The sequence below is a fragment of the Galeopterus variegatus genome, unplaced genomic scaffold (assembly GCF_000696425.1).
Source record: "Galeopterus variegatus unplaced genomic scaffold, G_variegatus-3.0.2 Scaffold16, whole genome shotgun sequence".
NCBI classification, from domain to species: domain Eukaryota; kingdom Metazoa; phylum Chordata; class Mammalia; order Dermoptera; family Cynocephalidae; genus Galeopterus; species Galeopterus variegatus.
The window spans coordinates 300,117-323,056 of record NW_007726127.1 but is presented as its reverse complement, the minus strand read 5'-3'; the positions used below and the strand labels follow the sequence as shown (position 1 = coordinate 323,056).

General features: G+C 36.1%; 1 protein-coding gene across 1 annotated transcript in view; it reads right to left on the bottom strand.

Moving 5' to 3' along the window:
- Positions 1-22,940, bottom strand: part of STXBP3 (syntaxin binding protein 3) — a 70,164-nt gene that overhangs the window by 4,854 nt on the left and 42,370 nt on the right. The window contains exons 11-19 of the mRNA XM_008566774.1: positions 16,357-16,447; positions 13,503-13,627; positions 10,494-10,589; positions 10,301-10,358; positions 4,963-5,028; positions 4,142-4,222; positions 3,108-3,246; positions 2,023-2,129; positions 1,519-1,611 (exon numbers count right to left, since the gene is read on the bottom strand). Coding sequence (XP_008564996.1) covers positions 1,519-1,611; positions 2,023-2,129; positions 3,108-3,246; positions 4,142-4,222; positions 4,963-5,028; positions 10,301-10,358; positions 10,494-10,589; positions 13,503-13,627; positions 16,357-16,447 — 856 coding nt within the window. The remainder of the gene's footprint in view (positions 1-1,518; positions 1,612-2,022; positions 2,130-3,107; positions 3,247-4,141; positions 4,223-4,962; positions 5,029-10,300; positions 10,359-10,493; positions 10,590-13,502; positions 13,628-16,356; positions 16,448-22,940) is intronic.

Sequence of the window (22,940 nt, the reverse complement as noted above, 5' to 3'; positions counted from 1 at the left end):
ACTTGCTTCAAAAATTATTGAAATAATTTACTTACTTATTAAACCAATATTTATTGCATGCCTGCCTTTGTTGATTTGGAGGATATGAGGATTCCAGGCACCTTATCAGGACTTGTAGCTTTAGAGTGCTAGGGGTTTCTAAACACCATCCTAGTCCTGACATACCTCTAAGGCTTTGCCCTTCATAGCAGTGGCTCTAAAATAGGATGTGCACTCCTGACCTAGGGTTACTCAAGATAATCCAATGGATGTGGTAAGATTTCCTTTTCATTTTATTTTTTAAAATTCTCCCTTTTTTCAGTGCTACATTTTATGATACACTTATGTGTATGGATATACTATGTACATAGATTGTGTATGTTTTATTAGTATGGCAATGCATAATTTATAAATAAGTAGGTTCATGCTCACATTTTTTATGGTTAATTGTGCATGATCAAAAAGTTTGCAGACCACTGCTTTACAGCATGGTAGTACAAGTGGTATTAATGAGTGGGCACCAATTACTCAGTAGTCCAAGAACATGTCAATAAAACTTCAAGGAGGGAGGAAACCAAATTTCAGGAGAAACCCTAAAGGTCTAAGATTGCCAAATGTGGATTTTCTGAACTTAACAAGCAAATCCTTGTTAAAGGGTTTGAGAAAGTCAATTCTTATTTTAAAAATACTAGCCAGAGAAACTACTTAGTTCTACATAATCATTGTTAGAAAGGGAAAAAACTTTGTTGCAGAAAACAAAGTCTAAGTTCTTTAGACTTTTCAAGTATGTTTAAGCATGTGTGAATGACATAAAATTAGCTAAGCAAAATAGATAAATCATAGTATTACACTCTACCAAATTAGCTCCCAAATGAGAGAAGAAATTGAGGTTTAAGTCAGAGGAAAACTGGAATAAATGAACTATTTGATTATGACTGACTAATCAGTGTCATGATTTTATTGAGCTCATAATGCAATTTTTTAATTAGCTAATTTTATAATTTCCTATAATTGAATACTGTTTTCTAAAAGTAAACGGTACTTAAGGCATTATTCATCTGTTTGATCTAACAGCAAACTACAGCAAGTTTTACATTTTAATCACAAATACATTTCCAAGAACATTCACATCTAACACTTTTTAATAGTGGTACATATAAAAATATTTTGTTACAATTTCACTCAAATTAATTATTGATGCTACACATAGCATAAATATTTATTAACATAAATAATAAACATAACATAAATATATTATTTAAAAACAGCAGTATTTTTCATAAAGCATATGTGTGCTCATTTTTATTTATTTGTTTTGAGGCAGTCAGTGGTATGAGTTTGCCTGAGGTCTTCAAGAAAAGAATCTTCAAGAGTTTCCTCTTCTCCCCTGACCCCAGATAAAATCTTCTTTTGTGAAACCTCCAAAGCACTGCCGAAAATTCCTGCCCAATAAATATGCTCAGACTGACAAACATACGAAGAGTAAAGAATACTCTATAGAGGGCACTCAGCTATACGAAAACATTTATCCATTTTTACCTCCATAATATCTTTGATAAAAGGTGTCCATCGAGAGAGTTGAAAAGTTTCTTCTGCAGACCGATCCTTTCTTAATGGTTTGCCTTGTTGAGACTAATAATTAGAAAAAAAAGATTAAAACCCAGTAATTTTATTCAGCAATATAACAGTGTCATTATGCTTCCAAACAAGTATTTAATTTACCAGCAAATACTATATTGAATTTAACTTAAAATGAAGAGTGGAAATGCCAACTTAAAAAATCTCGTTATAACATGGTCAAGGATTCAGATCCCTGTACTGGCTAGCTGCAAAAAAAAGAAAAAAGAAAAATCTAAATAGATGGAGTCACATAACTTTACTAAAGAATATTTTGTGCTTTAATGCTAAAATTTATAATAAAGTGAAGTTGACTATAGAGTGAAGTTAAGATGACCGTCCTCATGGATTCCCACATAAAATAACATAGTGCAAACAAACACACATGCATACATATGAGTATGTATACATTGTCAAGTGTCTTACTTGGGGAACAATGGGAACACCAAGGTAACTCCAGTTGCGAATCATGTCACTCTCATTTTCTATCTTTACATTCTGGATCAGCCTATCCAAATTCTCCTCCGTAGTTCCTTAGATAAGTAAAAATATGAATGCATAACTGAATAACTGCTATTGCAATCATTTCCAGGTTTTAGGTAGTACCCAAGAATAAATCCTTTTAAGTAAAAAGTAAACAGTCAAATTATATTCCCTTCAGTCAGTCTCTCAATTTCATATTTTTCCTTTTATTTATCTTAACCAACTTCAGCTACTACTTTTGAGTTTTCTTTTTTTTTTTAAAGATGACTGGTAAGGGGATCTCAACCCTTGGCTTGGTGTTGTCAGCACCACGCTCAGCCAGTGAGAAAACCGGGCATCCCTATATAGGATCCGAACCCGTGGCCTTGGTGTTATCAGCACCGCACTCTACCGAGTGAGCCATGGGCCGGCCTTACTTTTGAGTTTTCTTTTTTTTTTTAAAGATGACTGGTAAGGGGATCTCAACCCTTGGCTTGGTGTTGTCAGCACCACGCTCAGCCAGTGAGCAAACCGGGCATCCCTATATAGGATCCGAACCCGTGGCCTTGGTGTTATCAGCACCGCACTCTACCGAGTGAGCCATGGGCCGGCCTTACTTTTGAGTTTTCAAAGATTCTTTTTAATAAGTAGTTTACTATTGATTATAAAGTGATTTTATAGTGGTTACCAGAGGCTGAGAAGGGAAGGAGGGATAGGGGGAGGGGACGAGGGTGATCAATGGGTACAAAATTATATAGTAGATAGAAAAGTAAGTTCTGGAGTTCTAGGGTGACTATAGCTAATAACGTTGTACTGTATATTTGTAAATAGCTAGAAAAGAGGATCTTGAATATAATCACCACACATAGACAATAAATATTTAAGTGATGAATATGCTATCTACCCTGAGTGGATCATTATACAATATACACATATATTGAAACAACCCACCATACCCCATAAATATGTACAATTAAAAAAATTTTTTTAAGTTATTTTAGATCTGGGTATTTTAATGCATTCATGAAAAGAAGCAAAATTTTCATTACCATTAACACTGAAAATATAAAGTAGGATTGCTCTTATTTTATCATAATTATCAAGCTCTTTGCTGAGTAGAACTGGAAGGAGTACTCGCATAGAATCTTTCACCTTCTGTCCTTCTGCATCAGTTCCAAGTGCTAGGTCCTTAATGAAAATAAAATATAGTGAGTGGTCTATAACCCAAATTAATCTTTTAGTTAAAAATGTCCATTATTAAATCATCTCAAATTTTAATGGAACGTTTTAATGATGACATTTCACTTGTAAACTGTTGACTGTACAAAATGTAATATGTGGAAAAATAAATCAGAGAAGAAAATCATTAATCTATATCTATGCTATCCAATATGGTAGCCATTAGCATAAGTCCTCGAGTGCTATTGAAATGTCAGTCTGAATTAAGATGTGCTATAGGTCCAAAATGCCAGATTTTGAAGACTTGGTGTGAAAAAAGGAATATAAAACATCTCTAATAATTTTTCATATTGATTACATGCCAAAATAATATTTTGATGTATCAGGTTAAGTCAAATATATTATTAAAATTAGTCGCACTTTTTTCTTTTTACCTTTGTAATGTGGCCATTTGAATATTTAAAATTACATGCAGTTTGCATTCTATTTCTTTTAGAGAACAATAATTTAAACAATTGAGGCATTACGCACAAAGCCTTCTAAAACAACTAAAATGTGCCTGGGCAGTGCTCTGCAGGATGCTACATTAAATGCTGCACTCACTGAGAAAGTCCTCCCAACAATGCAACCCTGAAATAATGCTCCAAAAACTTTAAGTCATCCCATTCAACCAAAAATGCATAATCATAGATTAGGAGGGACAGCTTATTAAGATGCTGTTTAGCTACTTGTTAAGTTGGTGGGGAATAATGTATAAACACTGCCTAGGTGGGTCCCCTTCTGAGGGACAGTCTGTGATTCTTTGAAAATCAACCACTGTATCGAGCAAAAAGTTAGGTTTTAACTTACAGAGTATATTCTAGAAATCTATTATGAATATAAGCATTTCTGACTCTGCACATACCTGTTCAGTTTTGCAGAGCTTTTCTATATTAAGCTTGAACTTATTCATACAATCTTCTGCTAAGTTAAGATGGACAACTTGCTGAAAAACAGAAGAAATCAATCATTTAAAGCATTTTAATTGATTTTTGTGCAACTCGTAATATCAAACTTTTGAGATAGGCCTGAAGGAAAGTATGGGCTTAGGTGAAAGTAAGTAACATGCAAGCAAGGGAAACAGCTCAAGAAAAGTGAGGATTAGTGTGACCTACAGGGGACAATCAACAGACAACAAAAATAGAATGGAAGTGCTGAACTTGTGTTAAGTTTGAGAGTAATGGACAATAAGATGAGAAAAAATTAGTGAAGTCCTTGAAGTCCAACAGAAAAAGTTTCAATTTGTATTACTGTTTCTTGACTGATAAAAATGAATAAAGATTATTATGATAATGATTCATAAGGACTGGAACAGCAAACAGTTTACCTGACCACACAGCTTAAATGCTCTTAAATCTGCTAATATTTAACTATTAAACATGTAGAATAACAACCACTGATCTAGTGTTGGATTTTCTTATGAGGTTAATAAATACTAAGGTTATTCTGTCTGGCTGTTCAAGACAAGGATATAAAAAAGTTAAAGCTGGATTTGGATCAATCTAGATATGTACGTACAAAAGTTATCAGGAAGCTTCGATATTTGGGATATTTCTCAGACCTAGAATAAGGTTTTAGAGGACAACTTACACAAAGTATTCCATGGAACCCACTGCTAAACCTAACTACAGGACTGGATAGACCAATAAACTAAAAATATGGCATTTCACATACAATACTGCTTACCTTAGTAATCTGTTTACGGAAATGAGGCATCTTTTTCATCAGCTGGGTAAGAGCGCTGAGCGATGTCTAGGAAAAGTCATACTTTTTTTAGGTAAACCTATGATTCAGTTATATTACAACTTTTAAATCTTGGAGTTTTAAATATTACCAAATCTAACTAATTTACTAAATATTTGGCAATTTTTTTCAAAGAAAAATTCAGGAGACTTCCAGTTTGTCATGATAAAGTAGCTGATATAAAAATTATTCTCCCTCCACAAACAAAAATAAAATTGGACAAATAAATAAAACAATAGCTTTCAGGCAATGGATGAAAACCAGCTCAGAGCTGAGACACCTGAGTAAAGGAAAGCACAGAAGATGATCCTTGCATTCACCCTGCCTTTTCCATAGGGATGTTTTCTTTTTCTTTTTTTTTTTTAAAAGATGACCGGTAAGGGGATCTTCACCCTTGACTTGGTGTTGTCAGCACCATGCTCAACCAGTGAGCTAACCGGCCATCCCTATATGGGATCCAAACCCGTGGCCTTGGTGTTATCAGCACCACACTCTCCTGAGTGAGCCATGGGCCGGCCCCACTGGGGATGTTTTCTGAACCACACTGAAAGGAAGTGAAGTTCAAGTAGATAGCCATTATCTCTCTGGGTGAAGGAAAAAGAGACCAAAGTTTGGGGCTGCTGAGGTAGGGTTTGGGGAGCAGGGTAATAGAGAGAAAGAAGCTAGCCAGAAAACCCAAAAATGGGTACAGGGGTTGCCCTTTGACCCCTAAGATACATCTGTACAGTGCATAACTCTCAAAGGCCTAGTAGAGAATAACTAGTGGGTGGCTAAATGCTGGACAGAGATTTTAAAGAGGTTTGATCCAGACAAAGTAAAGTGATCTAAGTGAACACTCCAGACATTTTACTCTTAGGATTATGCCTTAAGACTAAGTGTGAAAGTGAAATACACTCACCATAACATTGCCCAACACAAAGTCTCAATAGAATCGAGGTTATTCCTCAGCAATTTAACTGCATGCCAGAACAAAAATCAATACTCTCTGTAGAGAGAGCATCATCTAGAGCTTCTGCAAACTATCATCCACAATGTCTAACATACACTAAAAAATTCAGACTGAATAAAAAAGCCAAAAACTACGGGGAAGTATTTCTCATAAGCATGGAAGCAAACATCCTAAGCAAAATATTAGCAAATAGAGTCCAGCAAAGCAGCATGACCAAGCACAGTTTATTCTAGAAATGCACGGTTTAATGTTAGAAAATCAATAAATGTAGTTCATCACATTAGCAGAATAAAAGAAAAGCTCTCTCTCTTACTCTCTCTGCTCTGCCATTTCACAATGTGATACCCTGCAAGACCCTCACCAGATGTGCTCCCTGGACTTTGGATTTCCTAGCCTCTGAAACTGTAAGCAATAAATTTTGTTTTCTTATTAAAAAAAAAAAAGGGAGAAAAATAGGAAATGGAAAAAGCATTTGATAGAACCTAAGAATCTTTCCCAATTAAAACAAAAACATAAAGGGCCGACCCCGTGGCGCACTCAGGAGAGTGCGGCGCTGGGAGTGCAGCGGCGCTGGGAGTGCAGCGGCGCTGGGAGTGCAGCAACACTCCTGCCGCGGGTTCGGATCCTATATAGGAATGGCCGGTGAGCTCACTGGCTGAGCGCGGTGTGGGCAACACCACACCAAGGGTTGCGATCCCCTTACCCATCACGAAAAAGACAAAAAAAACCCCAAAAACAAAAACATAAAAAAACTTGTTGACAAACTAAGAATAGTGGGGAACTTTCTTAATCTGATACAGAATATATCTAAGATAACCTAAAACTAACATGATATTCAATAATAAAATATTGAACATGTTCCCACTAAGGTTGGGAATGAGACAAGAATATCTGCTATCACCAGTTCTATCCCACACTATATTGGAGGTATTAGCCAGGAGGTATTCACTACTAAGAAAAATACTTTAAAATGTATAAAGATTAATCTGAAAAGGGAGAGGCTAAAATTTATTTATTCACAAATGATATTATTGTGTATATTAAAAATCCAATCTATAAAAAGGTACAGTAGTCCCTCCTTATCTGAGGTGATACATTCTAAGACCCCCAGTGGATGCTGAAAACTGCAGGTAGTACCAAACCCTTTATATATGTGTTGTCTTTTTCTGTACATACATACCTATGACAAAGTTTAATTCATAAATTAGGTACGGTAAGAGATTAGCAATAGTAATAAAATAGAATAATAATAAAAGTGATGTGAATGTGGTCTCTCTCTCTCTCTCAAAATATCTTAATATTTTCGAACCACAGTTGACTCTGGGTAGCTGAATCTGTAGAAAGCAAAATTGTGGAGAAGGGGAACTACTGTATTAGAATTAAAAAATAAATTTAGCAAGGTCAGTGAATCCCAGGTCAATATACAAAAATCATTTACATTTTATATACTAACAACAAAGTAAAATTTAAAAAATAATATTATCTACAAAACCACCACCACCAAAAAAAAAAATCAAATACCTAGGAATAACCAAAGATGTGCACTACCTATAGGCTAAAAATTATAAAACACTGCTTAGCAAAATTAAGAAGTTCTACATAAATGAAGCTATATTCCATGTTCATGAATAAGAAGAGTCAGTATTTTTTTGTCAGTTCTTCCCAAGTTGGTGTACAGATTCATGTAATACCACTCAACATTTCAGTTAAATGTTTTGTGGAAACTAGCGAGTAGAATTTAAAATTTATATAAAAGGGCAAAGGTCATGAAAAAGCCAAGACGATCTTGAAGAACAAAGTTGGAAGACTTATACTACCAAATTTCAAAACTAATACAAAGGTATGTTACTTAAGAAAGAGTGGCATTGGCACTAGGATAGACAAATTGACCAAGAAACAGAACATGGAGTCCAGAAAAACCAATACCTTTATGGTCATTTGACTTACAACAAATGCATTACTGCAACTCAATGGTAAAAGGATTTTTTTTCAATAAATCGTGCTTGAGTAATTAGATGTTTATATGAAAATAAAATGAACCTAGACTCTTACCTCATACATCAAAATTAATTTGAATGAATCATAAGACCGAAATGTAAAAGCTAAAATAATTAACCTTCTAGAGGAAAACACAGAAGAATATATTAATGACCCTGGGGTAAGCATAGACTTCTTATATATACAGGACACAAAAGCCTATGAAAAAAATCGATAAATTGGATTTCGTTAAAATTAAGAACTTCCGGGCCGGCCCGGTGGCGCACTGCCACAGTGCGCCGCTTGGGAAGCGCGGCGGCGCTCCCGCCAAGGGTTCAGATCCCACATACAGACCGGCTGCTCACTGGCTGAGCGAGGTGTGGGAGCAACACCGTGGGTTGCGATCCTGTTGCCGGTCCCGGTCCGGTGCGGGCGCGACACTGAGGGTTGCGATCCGTTGCCGGTCACGAAAAAAGACAAAAAGGAAAAAAAAATAAAAAAATAAAAAAAATTAAGAACTTCCGTTCATCAAGATACATACATACATAATTACATGTACAAGACTCATATCCAGAAAATAACTTTTACAAACGAGTAAGAAAAACAAACAACTCAATTAAAAATGGGCAAAAGACTTGAATAGGCACTTCACCAAATAGGATATTCAAATGTCCAATGAGCATTTAGGGAATGAAACATTAGAGAAATGAATATTAAAACAATAAGATACCACCTCACAAAATAAAAATGTTGATCAAAAATAAAACTGAAAATATCAAGTGTGGGTGAGAATATGGAACAACTGGAACACTTCTATATTGCTGACAGGAAAAATAAGATCACTCACACACTTTGCAAAACCTTTGGCAATACCTACTAACGTTAAACATAACCCTACTCTATAACCCAGCAATGCTACTCTTAATATACCCAAGAGAAAGAGTATGTATGTCCAGTAAAAGACAAGTACAAAAATGTGGAGGGTACTAACATTAATAAGCACATGTATTTTCACGGGGCCTAACTTATAGCTTAGTAGGACCACAGTCCTTAGATTTTAGAAGGCCCAAAGCCCTTAGCACAGGTTGTAGCTTAGTAGGGCAACAGCCCTTAGTTTTAGCAGGGCCAAAGCCCTGTAGTTTGAGGTATAGCCTAACTTTTTAGTATTGCACATAGAAATGCTAAGCTTGGGAAAAACAGAAAACTTTCCCAGGACTAAAGTCTCTGTTGTAGATAAAAAAAAATTGTAACACAGCAAAAATGCTTGCTCTAAGGGCAGTTGTCCTTGGTGCAGCTAAACCTAATGATGGGAAAGTATGTGAACTAAAGGCTTCAAGGTTGATGGTTGGGAGATGTTCCTCATCTGTCTTCAGCTGTTTCTTTGAGTTTCTTGGGGAGCTAAGTGTTGCCTTGACGATTATCTCATTGTTCTTTTTGTAACCACCTGTGTTCCTTTTCTGTAACTTTCCTGCCTGGACAATAAAAACAGAGAAAACCTGATTTGGGATTATTTCTAGGAATTCTCTCTTGAAGGAATTGCTTCTGGGATTAACCCTTTCTGGGCCTCTCGCTGCTCTGGAAAAATGGGCTTTGAGTAATCCTTTGCGTCTCCGTCATCCTGGGAGAGGTGACACAAAAATATCCATAGCAGCTTTGTTCAGAATAGCCCCAAACTAGAAACAACACAAACGTCCATCAAAAGGAGAACAGACGAACAAGTTGCAGTATAGTAATAATGCAATAGCATTACTACTATACACAAATGAAAAAAGAATGAACTACTGAAATATGCAACATGGGTGACTCTCAAAGACACAATGTTGAGTGAAAGAAGTCAAACAAAAAAGAGCATATAATATATGATTCCATTTATATAAAGTATAAGAACAGGCAAAACTAATCTATGGTAATGGAAATCAGAATAGAGTTTACCCCTGGCAGGGTGGGTATTGACTAGGAAAGGGCAAGGGCAAGAGGGAACCTTCTGGAATGATAGAAATGTTCTATATCTTGATGTAGGTGGTCATTCCATAGGTGTATACATAAGGAAAAAGTTATCCAATATACATTTAAGATCTGTGTGCTTTACTTATGTAAATTACACATCAATATAAAAATCCCAACAGCTGCACATTGATGAAATTGAACTGCCTTTTAAAAATAAACTTTAATGAAGCAAGACAGGCAAAATTTTGCTGTTGAAACTAGGTAATAAGTACATGGAAATTCATTTTGTCTACTTCTGTGTATGTTAGAACTTCCCCAAAATAAAAGGTTAAATAAATAAAATTAAAAGTTTAAACAAACTTTAAAATGTACCTTCACTATTATTCTGAATGTCAGTAAGACTCTTACCTTCCCTTCTGTTGCTTTCTTTGTTGACGAAATTTCCTTCATAAGCTTGGGAATTTCCCTGTCAAATTGTGAGAGAATTCTTTAAATTTCTAAGGTGTAATTCTTTACAAAACCATTTTAAGGTTATAAAATGTAGTATCATATGTTTAGTATCTAAAAAATATGGGATAAAAATTAAAATGGATTCACATACTCCAACACAACTGCGATATGATGATGTCGAATTCTGACCCAGAGGTCATCTTCTTCCTCAAGGACTGCCTCCTTTTCTTTTCCATCTGTTTTATATCTACAAGTAGACAAAAGCATAAAACTTTTGGATTTTTCCCCTGAAAAGGGAAGAAACATTTTCACAAACAATAATTTTAAGACACAGATCAAGAAACTGAAAAGTACATACATATACCGAATTCACTATTTTAGGGGGATAATGAATACCTGCTTGAAACTAAGGCATATTGCTATTCTTACATTCTAAATCAAAGTGCTATGCCTACCAAGGTATTTTTACATTCAAATGTTAGGTTTAGCTGTCACTATTATAGAGTTTTAGCTCAGCCAAATGGTATCTTATGAAGCAAAAAAAACATCCTACAATCAACTTTAAGAACAAGACTAAATATACTAATAATTTGTGTTCTAATTGCTTAAAGCACTATTTTGATGTGCTAATAACCCACAGCACAATTATCAAACATGCATTAGGAACAGAAATGTCACCCCCAATGTAGCCTATTAAATATTGAAGGTGTTTCAGAATTGGTACAAAATTCACAAACATCATATGTTATCTATTTCTTATTCTTCTCAACCCATACCTCCTTTAAAGAATGGGAAAGGAAATGAGATAAAAACTAATATAGCCATAAAAAACTGTGATAGCTTTAATGAGTTCTATTTTAAGTGTGCACCAATTAAAAGGGTTCATGAAACTACTCAAAATGGGCTTCCTGAATGCTTTCCCAAATGTAATTTCTCCTTTCTCTTTTTATGCAGATACCCTCCTTCCATTTATGGCACTAGAGAAGATTCAATCATCCTTGGGACTGTCAATTTCCTGAGATAAGATTAGGAAAAACTGCACTGAGCTTTCTTAGCTTTGGACTTGAGACAACATATGTAGACTTCTGACATATGAATACAATAATTCCTATTTTTCCCCAAATTACAGGTCCCACCTATGTGTCCTTAATTACAGATGCCCAAAGATAGAATGGCTGTACTTAAATACAAGGCTGCACTAAGGATGGAAGCCCATTTGTCATTTAAAATGCCACTTTATACTTTTATACTACCTTTGACTTTTAAGTGATTTGTAAACAAAGATTAGAGTAGCAAGTCTGACAGTACTCATTGATAACAATCTCATTTTAAGAGTAAATTTAAAGAGGTCACCAAAATGAAAAATAGAATCTGGATACTTAGAATTTACTGCTTCATATTCTGTCAAAAATTGTGATAGAGCACAAACCACAGGGAGCTTGTGCTCCTCTCTAAGTCTTATCTCTGGATTTTTTTCATTCAGGAAAAAGGGGGTATAGTTAGTTTGTTGTTTGTTTTTTTTTAAATAAGTCTCTCCCTTATTCTTAAAAAATTAAATCTTGCTTTGCTTGCTAGCAACTCTAGGGAGACATTTTAATACTGGGGTAGAAATGTCTAAGATTTATATCTATACTCTCGAACCAAATCCTTTAGTGTCCATCAGTTTATGTATTATTTTCTAAGTTCTCTTGAGCAATGCAGGTTTAGAGACCTTAAAGCATAATAGAGGTAAATAATATCACTTCTGAAAATTCTAAATAAACTGCTTAAAACAATTTTTATATTAGAAAAATAACCACGTTGATTTCTCTCTGTTATCTAACATTAATAACACAGAGAAAAACTCAGACATTAGGATTTGACCAGAATGCAAATAAAAATACAATAGAAAAAAAAAATTTTTTTTTTACAATATTTGGTTTAACAAAAAATTTTAAGTATCATAATTACCACAAGTATTTGTATCCTTTTAATCTAATAAAACTACTAAATTAATTTAAATATAACAGTTTAGAAAACTAACTTTCATTTTTACTACTGTGCTCAAGCAGTAAATCTTAACTAAAAATGCTAATTTGGATTTAGAGATCATGATATCAAGTAACATTCATACCCATAAATGATACACAAAGATACAGTAAAATGATTCCTGGATAAAATGCTAAATGAAAAATGAAATAGCTTTTCTCTTGGACATTACTTTCAAAGTAAATACACTTGTGTCAAGGTTAAGTCAATAAGTACCAAAATGGTAAAACTGCCTATTCTCAATAGCCATCCTATTAAGTTTTCTAATGTTCTAATCTTTCTAAATACATTATATTGACAAGACACATACACTTTTGGGTATGTGATTCAGAATAATTACAGCCTAACCATTTTGAATACAGTTCCCACTTATATATATAATAGTGGACCTGGTATCTACTCTTAACATAAGTCAAAAGTTCAAATTCCACCTGTTTTAATGTAGCTCTGCTATAGACATGAAGGTAAGGAAGCAAACACACCAAAAAAGCTCCAAAGCAGTCAAATTACCCATTAACTTAAAAGGTCAACATGTTTTTTTAAAGATTTTGATTACAGGAGTAAGACAAGGATAAGGTCTGAATAAAAAAGGTTACAGGCCTGAAAGACATTATGTTAAATGAAATAGGTCAGGCACAGAAATATAAATACCACATGTTTTCACTCATGTGAGAGCTAAAAAGTTGAGCTCATAGAAGTAGAGAATAGAATTGTGTTTACCAGAGGCTGGGAAGAGTAGGGGAGAGAGGGATTAGGGAGAGGTTGGTTAACAGATATAAACTTACAGCTAGATAGGAAGAATAAGTTCTAGTATTCTACAGTAGTGCTAGGTGACGATAATTAACAATAATTCATTGTATATTTTGAAATGGCTAGAAGAGATGAGTTTGAATGTTCTCAACACAAAGAAATGATAAATAGTTGCAGTGATGAATGTGCTTATTAACCTGATTACATTATTATACATTGTATACATGTATCAAAATATCACTCCATACCCTATAAATATGTACAATTATTATGTCAATTTAAAAAATAAGATTACAGGGGCTTTCAGATATCTAGTGCCTGTATAAATCATTAAATGCTCATATTTTATATTGTTTGTATATGCCCTTTAAATTATACTTGCTTGTATGTATCATTCTCAATTGGTAGTAGATCATATGCCATTGCCTGAAAGGTCAGTTCATGTAGGACAGTGGACACTGGATCAAAGCCACGATCAATTATTAAGAGCTGAGAATGAGTTTTACCCTAGAATAACAAAATAAAATTACCTTAAGAAACTTCAATTTCTTTATGCGAACACACTTTTAATATCTTAGAAAACAAAGGCAGATTTTTCCTAAGTTCTGTCCCTTCTCTCTCACTGCAAAAAAAACATACAACAAAACTAATAACTGCCTTAAGAATGTGAAGTTATATTAAAACAAAAAAAATCTGAGTGGCTCAATAGGGAAAAAAAAGACTATGTTTTAAATAAAAGTTTTCATAATTAGATTAAGAGCATACATTTAATAATAGAATATTCTGAAAATTCCTTTTAAAAAAGTAACATTTGGTTTGCACTAAATCTATTTTCTTATGAATCCAGCTCTATACACACCAAAGCTGATATAAATTACGAATAGTAGCTACTACTTGAGTTCTTGTGTTAAACACTTTGCTAAGCAAGAAATATATGTAAGAGGGTGCTTCAAAAAGTTCATGGAAAGATTATTATCTTTTAATTCTATTTTTCTATGAACTTTGAGGAATTATTTCATTTAATTCTTATAGTAACCCTGTGAGCCAGGTATTATTACTTCCACTTGACAATGAGGGCACTAAAGGTTTGTAATTAAGTAACTTGACCAAGGCACACAGTGAGTGAGTGGCAGAATGGAGATTCAAACTCAGGTCTGCTTCACTCCCAATGCCTGTGGTTTTAAACATTATGCTATTTTAAAAGATTATACTGATGCCAACTAAGATGATAAATTACAATGAAAACCTTGTTATCAATAATTTACAAATAGCACTAACAACTAAATGGTGAATAACAGTGCTGGGAAAATTTAATGTTAATACCAGTGTCTTTCATATTTCATTTTAAAAAGTAATAAATTCTTTGGATAATTATTCAAAGCAATAAGAGATAACTATAACCAATTGGTCAAATATTTCCTATTTATTTACATATAGCAGATAGAGGTAAATTACATAGGTTAGGTTTAAAAAGTATTTTTAAATTGACCATTCACTCATTTAAATAGACTTTGAGATAGTATGGTATAGTGGTTAAGAACAAAGCCTCTAAAATCAGATAGATCTGGGATTGAGTCCAGCCTTGAACATTTTCTTGCTATATGACCTTAGATAAATTACTTAACCTGTTTATATGTCAGTATTCTCTTTGTAAAATGAAATATAATCACAGAAACTCTGCCTTATAAGATTGTTATAAAGATTACACCATGCAATAACACTATGAAATACTTAGCACAGTGCCTGGCACTTAGTAAGCCCTCAATATATATAAGCCGTCTTCAGAAATATAAATAAGAAAAAGATAGTGCAATGTAAGTGCTATATCAGGGCTTGGGGCTTATGACAGTATGTGGGAGGAAGTATCACTTGGCCTGAAGAGTCAGGAAAGCCTTCAAAAAGGAGCTGATACTTTATTAGTCTTTGAATGAAGTAAAGGTATCAAGCATTTGAAGGATGTATATCTTTCCAGACAGTAAAAATGGAAAGGACAAGTTTGTTTTTTGTGGATTTTGTTTTTTTTTCCATTGAAATCGTGACGAACTAAAGGGATATTGGCTAATATATTGAATGTCTCTTCCTTCATTCAACATGTATTCACTACCTACTATGTGTACTAAGCCTTTCTATCTTCATAACTACAATCAGAATAACAGCTTTCACTAGACTGCAAACCACAAACTGATAACTTTTAAAGTAACTAACATAACATCTAAGCTTACATCCTCCATTCCAGCCAAGTTGTTTGTGAATTTTGCCTTTTTCTGCATGTCTTGACCCAAAGAATCCTGTTATCTAATAAACTCCCTCTTCTATCATTCTTCAAGCTCAACAGCCTCTTCCTCCAGAATGCCTTCCAAGACTTTAGTTTAGAACAAGATAAACCCAGTGAATGTTCCCATTATACTCTCTGTATTCTTCTCATTCCACTTATAATACAGCACTGTAACTGGTAGTTTCCTGGCCCATCTCCTCTTCTGAACTATAGACAGTTCATTCCTTTCATTCTCAAGCCACTATAATATGGCTTCCTAGCCCTCTGGCATCGCCTGAGTGGCTCTCCTCAGTCTCTTCTTTCTCTAACCCACGCCTAAATGCTGGTATTCCCAGGCTCCAACATGGGGTGTTCATGTTCTTTGGTTACTTTATATTATCTTCATAAGATGATAACAGCTGCCATTTATTAAACTTCTATATGTGCTACTTTCTTATTAACTCACTTAATCCTCATACCAACCAAGCAAGGTACATATTATCCATTTCATAAATGAAAAAATAACTCAAGGACACAGAGCTAGTAATAACAGGAAGTCCTACATTTATTAAATGTTTACTCAATAGCAAGTATTATTCTAAGGACTCTAGATATAGTAACTCATTTAATCCTCTCATTAACTTATAAAATAAACATTCTCTTACTATCCCCATCTTATAGAAAAGAAAACTGAGGTACAGAGAGTTTATATAATTTGCCCAAATTGATATAACTATGAATTAAGTGGCAAAGCCAGAATTTGGACACAGTGCTGACTTCAAAATCCATATTTTCCCCTCTAAACAACACTGTCTCTTAAGGTTTCCACTCCAATCTATGATAATGATTCTCAAATCAGTATTGGAGATCTGTGTTAATGATTGTCAAATCAGTACTAGAAAATGAACGAACAAGTTTCTTTGGCTTATCAAGAAATAAGACAGACTTTATGCATAGTCACTATTTGCCTTTCACGCATTACCTTTATTAGGCTCTTTTCATCAATCTTGTAGTAGTCTTCAAGTTTTTTTTCAACAAGCTGTGCAAGCTTACTGGCATTACCTAGAGGTTTACTAGAAATGAAAAAAATTTTCAAACAATTATCTTCCTTTCAGGACATCCTTTACAATATCATAAAGTTGAATTCTAAAATTAAACCATGCAATTGATTTATAAAATATTTATAAAATAGAAATTTTATAAACATGAAGAGTTCAGATAACATTCCAAACATAATGTTATATCAATATTTCTGAAATTTACAAATGTAAACCTTATGTATTTTAGATTTTAATATAAAGGAAATAAAATATTATATATAAAGTTGTAGTTTCCTTTACTCCTCTCCCAAGTCCTGGTCTTCTCCCCTACCCTATCCCCCACCCAAGGCAACCACTTGATAGTCAATCATGAATATCATAGGTATTCTTCCAGTCATTTGTTATTTATATATGTATGTACATATATCAGATTTATTCATTTTATGTCCTATATAGTATTCCAAAATATGATTATACTGGATTCTACATATTCATCCTAAAGACGGACATTCAAGTCATTCTCAATTTTATACTATTACAAGCAACACAGAAGCAAATATGTTTGTACAAATATCTTCATGTACATGTTTCTCTAGGTATAATACATGTAAAAGTATAACTGCTGGGCCATAGGGCATATACATTTTCAACTTTTCTAGATATTACTGAATTACTCTCCAAATTACGTGACCAATTATCCTTCCCACTAGGAGTGTGACATTTCCTCACTTGTTGTCTAACATTTAATCAACTTTCCAATATAGTCCTTTGCATAAAATCTTATATATCACTGCCTTCTAAAATGATAATATTATACACTAAATTTTAGCTTTATGACCAGTGGCATTAATGTAACTTCCAAATCTACAAGAAAAATGTTGGAAAAGGCTCTTCAACTAGCACACCAACCTCAAAAAAGGGGGAGAGGGGTATATCTCATTGTAAGGGCTTCAAAGTATTAAAGAATCTTTAAGGTTTTATACCTTAAAAATAAATAAAACAGCACCTATAAAGAGTAATTTATTATACTTTTTTGCTGTTAGAATTACACTTTAAAAGTCTATAAAGCATAAAAGAATATTTTGTGAAAGAATAAGTAGAATTTTAAAAGCCAGGATTATTATTTAATTAGAGTAAGTCAAAACAAGTCCCTAAGTGAGCCTTGAATTATAAATTGGTTATATTTTTTCATTCCCCTGAACATAACCAATCACCAACACCAGAAGATTGAACAGAGACTGAACTCTAGCAGGAGACAAACCATTTAGCTCAGCTCCACTGAGTCCAGAATACAATTAGCACATCACTTATTTAAAAAAAAGAATGTTTCTAATACCCAAGATAAGAATAAAGAGTTTGGTAATATGTTTTTTTTTATTTCCCCCCCTTTTTCTATTGAGTCATAATTGATTATACATACTTTTGGGGCTCAAAGTTGACATATGTTGATCAAATCAATATTACTAGTATACATATTGTTACAAATTGTTATTCTTTATGCCCCTTGTCCAATCTCTCTCCATTCCCCTCTCCCTCCATTAGAGGCCCCCTCTAATTACCCTATATTTCTTTTCTCCTTCTGAAAGAATAATGGTTACTCTGTTGATTTGTTGCGCAGATGATCTGTCCAATGCTGAGAGATGTGTTCAGGTCCCCCAATACTATCATAGAGCAGATGCTTCTTCTGTCACTCTGGAATGGGCTTTGTGGAGAGAGACATCCTCTTCTTTTCTTGGTCTCTGCTGGTGACTCTCCTTGTGTCAATGCACTCCAGTGAATGGTAGACCATCTGTGTGGTGATGTTTTTGGCAGGCTCCTTGGTGCTGGCAGTGTGCCTGGTTGTGCGGGGGGCCTGGCCCCCGGCTCTATGCCTTAGGACCCCCAGTGGCCCTGAGGTGCTGGTGGTATGCCTGGTTGTGGGGGAGGGGGGTCTGGTCCCCAGCTCAATGCCTCAGTCCCCTGGCAAGCCCTGAGGCACTGGCAGTGTGCCAGGTTGTGGGCGGGGTGGCCCAGTCCCCAGGTCCATGCCTCAGGTCCCTGGGTGGGCCCCAAGGCACTGGCAGTGTGCCTGGTTGTGGGGGTGGTGGGGTCTGGTCCCTGGCTCCATGCCTGTGCCAGAACTAATTTTTTGTCCTTTGCTTACTTCCAAAATGGGGGAACTTCCTGTGGGAACCTGTACTTGAGCTGTGTGGTCGAGCTAAATTGCTGCTTTGCTGCTGTTTCCCTAGGGAATGCTTTTTGTGCAGCTCAGGGTTTAATGGTTGACCTTATAGGTACTTCTGTCTCTCCAGAGACCCAGTGCACCTGGTTGTGTAGAAACTCTAATCTGGGCCTGAGTCTTTTCATCAAACTGCACACCATGCAATTCTATATGCCTGACCAATCTCCTCTGAGTGGTCCTGCACTGATTGGGGGGATGGATCGGCTGCCCTTGTTGTGTCCCAGTGTTCTCCCGGTGGGCCCGTCTCCTCCACTGCCCCTGCTCCAAACACTTCCCATAGGATGGGCAGTGCACAGGTCCCTTGCAATGACTCACCAGCCTCTGAATGGCTCCTTTCTTTCAGTTGTTGTGGCTCCTTGTGCCTGTGTGGGTCCATGGGAATCCTATTAGTGGTCTTGCTGTCCTGGGGGCCACCAAGGCCCCCTTCTCCCCTGCTGCCTCCAAGGAACTCCATCTGAAGGGCACAGCTGCAGCTTCTGCCGGCTCCTGCTCCATGCTCTCAGCAGTTGCAGCCTTAAAGCGGCTACAGCCTGAAATGCTCCAAGCAGTTTTTTCTTTCTCTCATCGTGGCTTCTTCCACCTTCATGAACTCCGTAGGTCTCTCCTCCTCTTCCCCTGAGCTTTAGCAGCTCCAGCTTGGCTGTTGTTGCTTTTTTATAGTTGTAAATTGGTTGATTTGTGGGACAGAGTGACACTGGGGACTGTCTGTTCTACCATCTTGACCAGACTGGTAACATCTGAATTAAAGAGATTTACTATAATTTTTCTAAGTAATTAACAGTGGATTTTTTTTTTTTTTTTTGTCTTTTGTCTTTTTCCGTGTCCGGCAACAGATCACAACCCTCAGTGTTGCCCTCGTACCGGACCGGGAACCGGCAACGGGATCGCAACCCTCGGTGTTGCTCCCGCGCCTCGCTCAGCCAGTGAGCGGGAACCGGTCTGCATGTGGGATCCGAACCCTCGGGCGGGAGCGCCGCCGCGCTTCCCAAGCGGCGCACTATCCAGTGCGCCACTGGGCCGGTCCAACAGTGGATTTTTTAAAGGCTAAGTTAAGAGTAATATAACTTAAAGTACTACATGAATTTGAAATTAAGGAATTCAGCCAACTAATTTCACAAATGCCAATATTCAAATTAAAGAACCTTTTAAAAGAGAAATGAACAATACTTTACTAGTAATACTGTATTATATTTACTACTACAGGCATACCTCAGATATATTACAGGTTCTGTTCCAGACCACCAAAATAAAGCGAATCACACAAATTTTCTGGTTTCCCACTGTATCTAAAAGTTATGTTTATACTATACTGTAGTCTATTAAGTGTGCAACAGCATTTGCACATTGTCAAAAAAAGCAATGTACATATCTTAATCAAAAAATACTTTATTGCTAAAAAATGCTAACAGTCATCTGACCCTTCAGCAAGTCATAATCTTTTTGCTGGTGGAGGGTCTTGCCTCAATGTTGATGGCTGCTGACTGATCAGGGTGGTGGCTGCTGAAGGATGGACTGTGGCAATTTCTTAAAATAAAACAACAATGAAGTTTGCTGTTTTGATTGACTCTTCCTTTCATGAAAGATTTCTCTGTAGCATACGATTCTGTTTGACGGCATTTCACTGACAGTAGAACTTCTTTTGAAATTGGAGTCAATCCTTTCAAACCCTGCTGCTGCTTTATTAACTAAGTTCATGTAATATTCTAAATCCTTTGTCATTTCTACAATGTTCACAGCATTTCACCAGGAGTAGACTCCATCTCAAGAAACAACTTTCTTTGCTGATCTATAAGAAGCAACTTCTCATCCATTAGAGTTTTATCATGAAATTGCATCAATTCAGTCAAATATTTAGGCTCTACTTCTAGTTCTCTTACTATTTACATCTCACATGCAGTGACCTCTGCCACTGAAGTCCTGAACCCCTCAAAGTCATCCATGAGGGTTGGAATCAACTTCTTCCAAACTCCTGTTAACCTTGATGTTTTGACCACCTACCATGAATCACAAATGTTCTTAAAAGCATCTAGAATGTGAATCCTTTCCAGAAAGTTTCCAATTTACTCTGCCCAGATCCATCAGAGGAATTACTATCTATGACAGCTATAGCCTTATAAAATATATTTCTTAAATAATAAGACTTGAAAGTTAAAGTTACTCCTTGATCCATGGGCTGCAAAATGGATGCTGTGTTAGCAGGCATGAAAACAACATTCATCTCCTGGTATATCCCCATCAGAGCTCTTGAGTGACTAAGTACACTGTCAATAAGCAATACTATTTTGAAAGTAATCTTTTTTTCTCAGCAGTAGGTCTCAATGGTGGGCTTAAAATATTTAGTAAACCATACTGTAAGCAGATACACTGTCATCCAGGCTTTGTTGTTCCATTTATACAGCAGAGTATACAGGCAGGATAGATTTAGCAGAGTTCATAAGGACCCTAAGGTTTTCAGAATGGTAAATGGGCACTGACTTCAACTTAAAGTCACCAGTTGCATAAGCCCCTAACAAGAGAGTCAGATTGTCCTTTGAAGCTGGGTGTTGCCTTCTCCTCTCTAGCTATGAAAGTCCTAGATGGCTTCTTCCAATTGAAGGCTGTTTCATCTACACTGAAAATCTGTTGTTTAGCGTAGCCACTTTCGTCAATAATCTTAGCTAGTCTTGTGGAAACTTACTGCAGTTTCTTCATCAGCACTTGCTGCTTCGCCTTACACTTTGATGTTATGGAGACAGCTTCTTTCCTTAAACCTCATGAACCAACCTCTGGTAGCTTCAAACTTTTCTTCTGCAGCTTCCTCACCTCTCTCAGCCTTCACAGAACTGAAAAGAGTTAGGGCCTTGCTCTAGATTAAGCTTTGGCTTAGGGGAATGTTGTGGCTGTCTGAACTTCTATCAAGACCACTAAAACTTCCTCCACATCAACAGTAAAGCTGTTTTACCATTCATGTGTTCACTGGAGTAGCACTTTTAATTTCCTTCAAGAACGTTTCCTCTGCATTCACAACTTGGCTAATTGTTTGGCATAAGAGGCCTAGCTTTTGACCTATCTCAGCTTTGGCCTGCCTTCCTCACTAACCTTAATCACTTCTGGCTTTTTTTTTTTTTTCCTTTTTGTCTTTTTTTTCGTGACCGGCAACGGATCACAACCCTCAGTGTTGCGCCCGTACCAGACTGGGACCGGCAACGGGATCGCAACCCTCGGTGTTGCACCCGCACCTCACTCAGCCAGTGAGCGGCCGGTCTGTATGTGGGATCCGAACCCTTGGTGGGAGCGCCACCGCGCTCCCAAGCGGCGCACTGTAGCAGTGCGCCACCAGGCCGGCCCACTTCTGGCTTTTGATTTAACGTGAGAGACGGGCAACTCTTCTTTTCACCAGAACACTGAGGCCATGGTAGGGTTATTCACTGGCCTAATTCCTTTATTTTTTTCTTTTTTTTTAAAGATGACCGGTAAGGGGATCTTAACCCTTGACTTAGTGTTGTCAGCACCACACTCACCTAGAGAGCTAACTGGCCATCCCTATATAGGGATCCGAACCCGTGGCCTTGGTGTTATTAGCACCACACTCTCCTGAGTGAGCCACGGGCTGGCCCACTGGCCTAATTTCAATATTGTTGTTTCTCAGGTAATAGGGAGGCCTGAGGAGAAGAAGATAAGATAGAGAATGGTGGAGCAGTCAGAGCACACACATTTATAGATTGAGTTCACCATCTTCTATGGGTGCAGTTTGTGGCACCCTAAAACAATTACAATAGTAACATCAAAGATCACAGATTGCCATAATGGATAAAAATGACAATGAGAAAGTTTAAAACATTGCAAGAACTACCAAAATATGACACAGAGACATGAAGTGAGCATATGTTGTTGGAAAAATGGTTCCAATAGACTTACTCAACACAGTTCCACAATATGTAAAAACCTACAATATGTAAAAAATGCATTATCTGTGAAGCACAAGAAAGCAAAGTGAAATAAAATAAGGTACGTCTGTACCATTTTTATTAGTGCCAGGCACTATTCTGGGTGCTTTACAGATATCAGCTCATTTAATCCTAACAGCAACCTTATGAGGTAGGTACTATTATCATTCCCATTTCATATATAAGAAAACTAAGGCCAGAAGAGTCACACATTAAGTAACAGAGCCAGCATTAAAACCGAAGCTGTCTAACCATACACAACAATATGGATGACTCTCAGAAAATAATGTTCAGCAAAGAAGTAAAAAACAACAAAAAAAATGATTTCATTTATTCCATTTGATTCCAGTTCAAAATCAGGCAAAACTAACTATGTGTT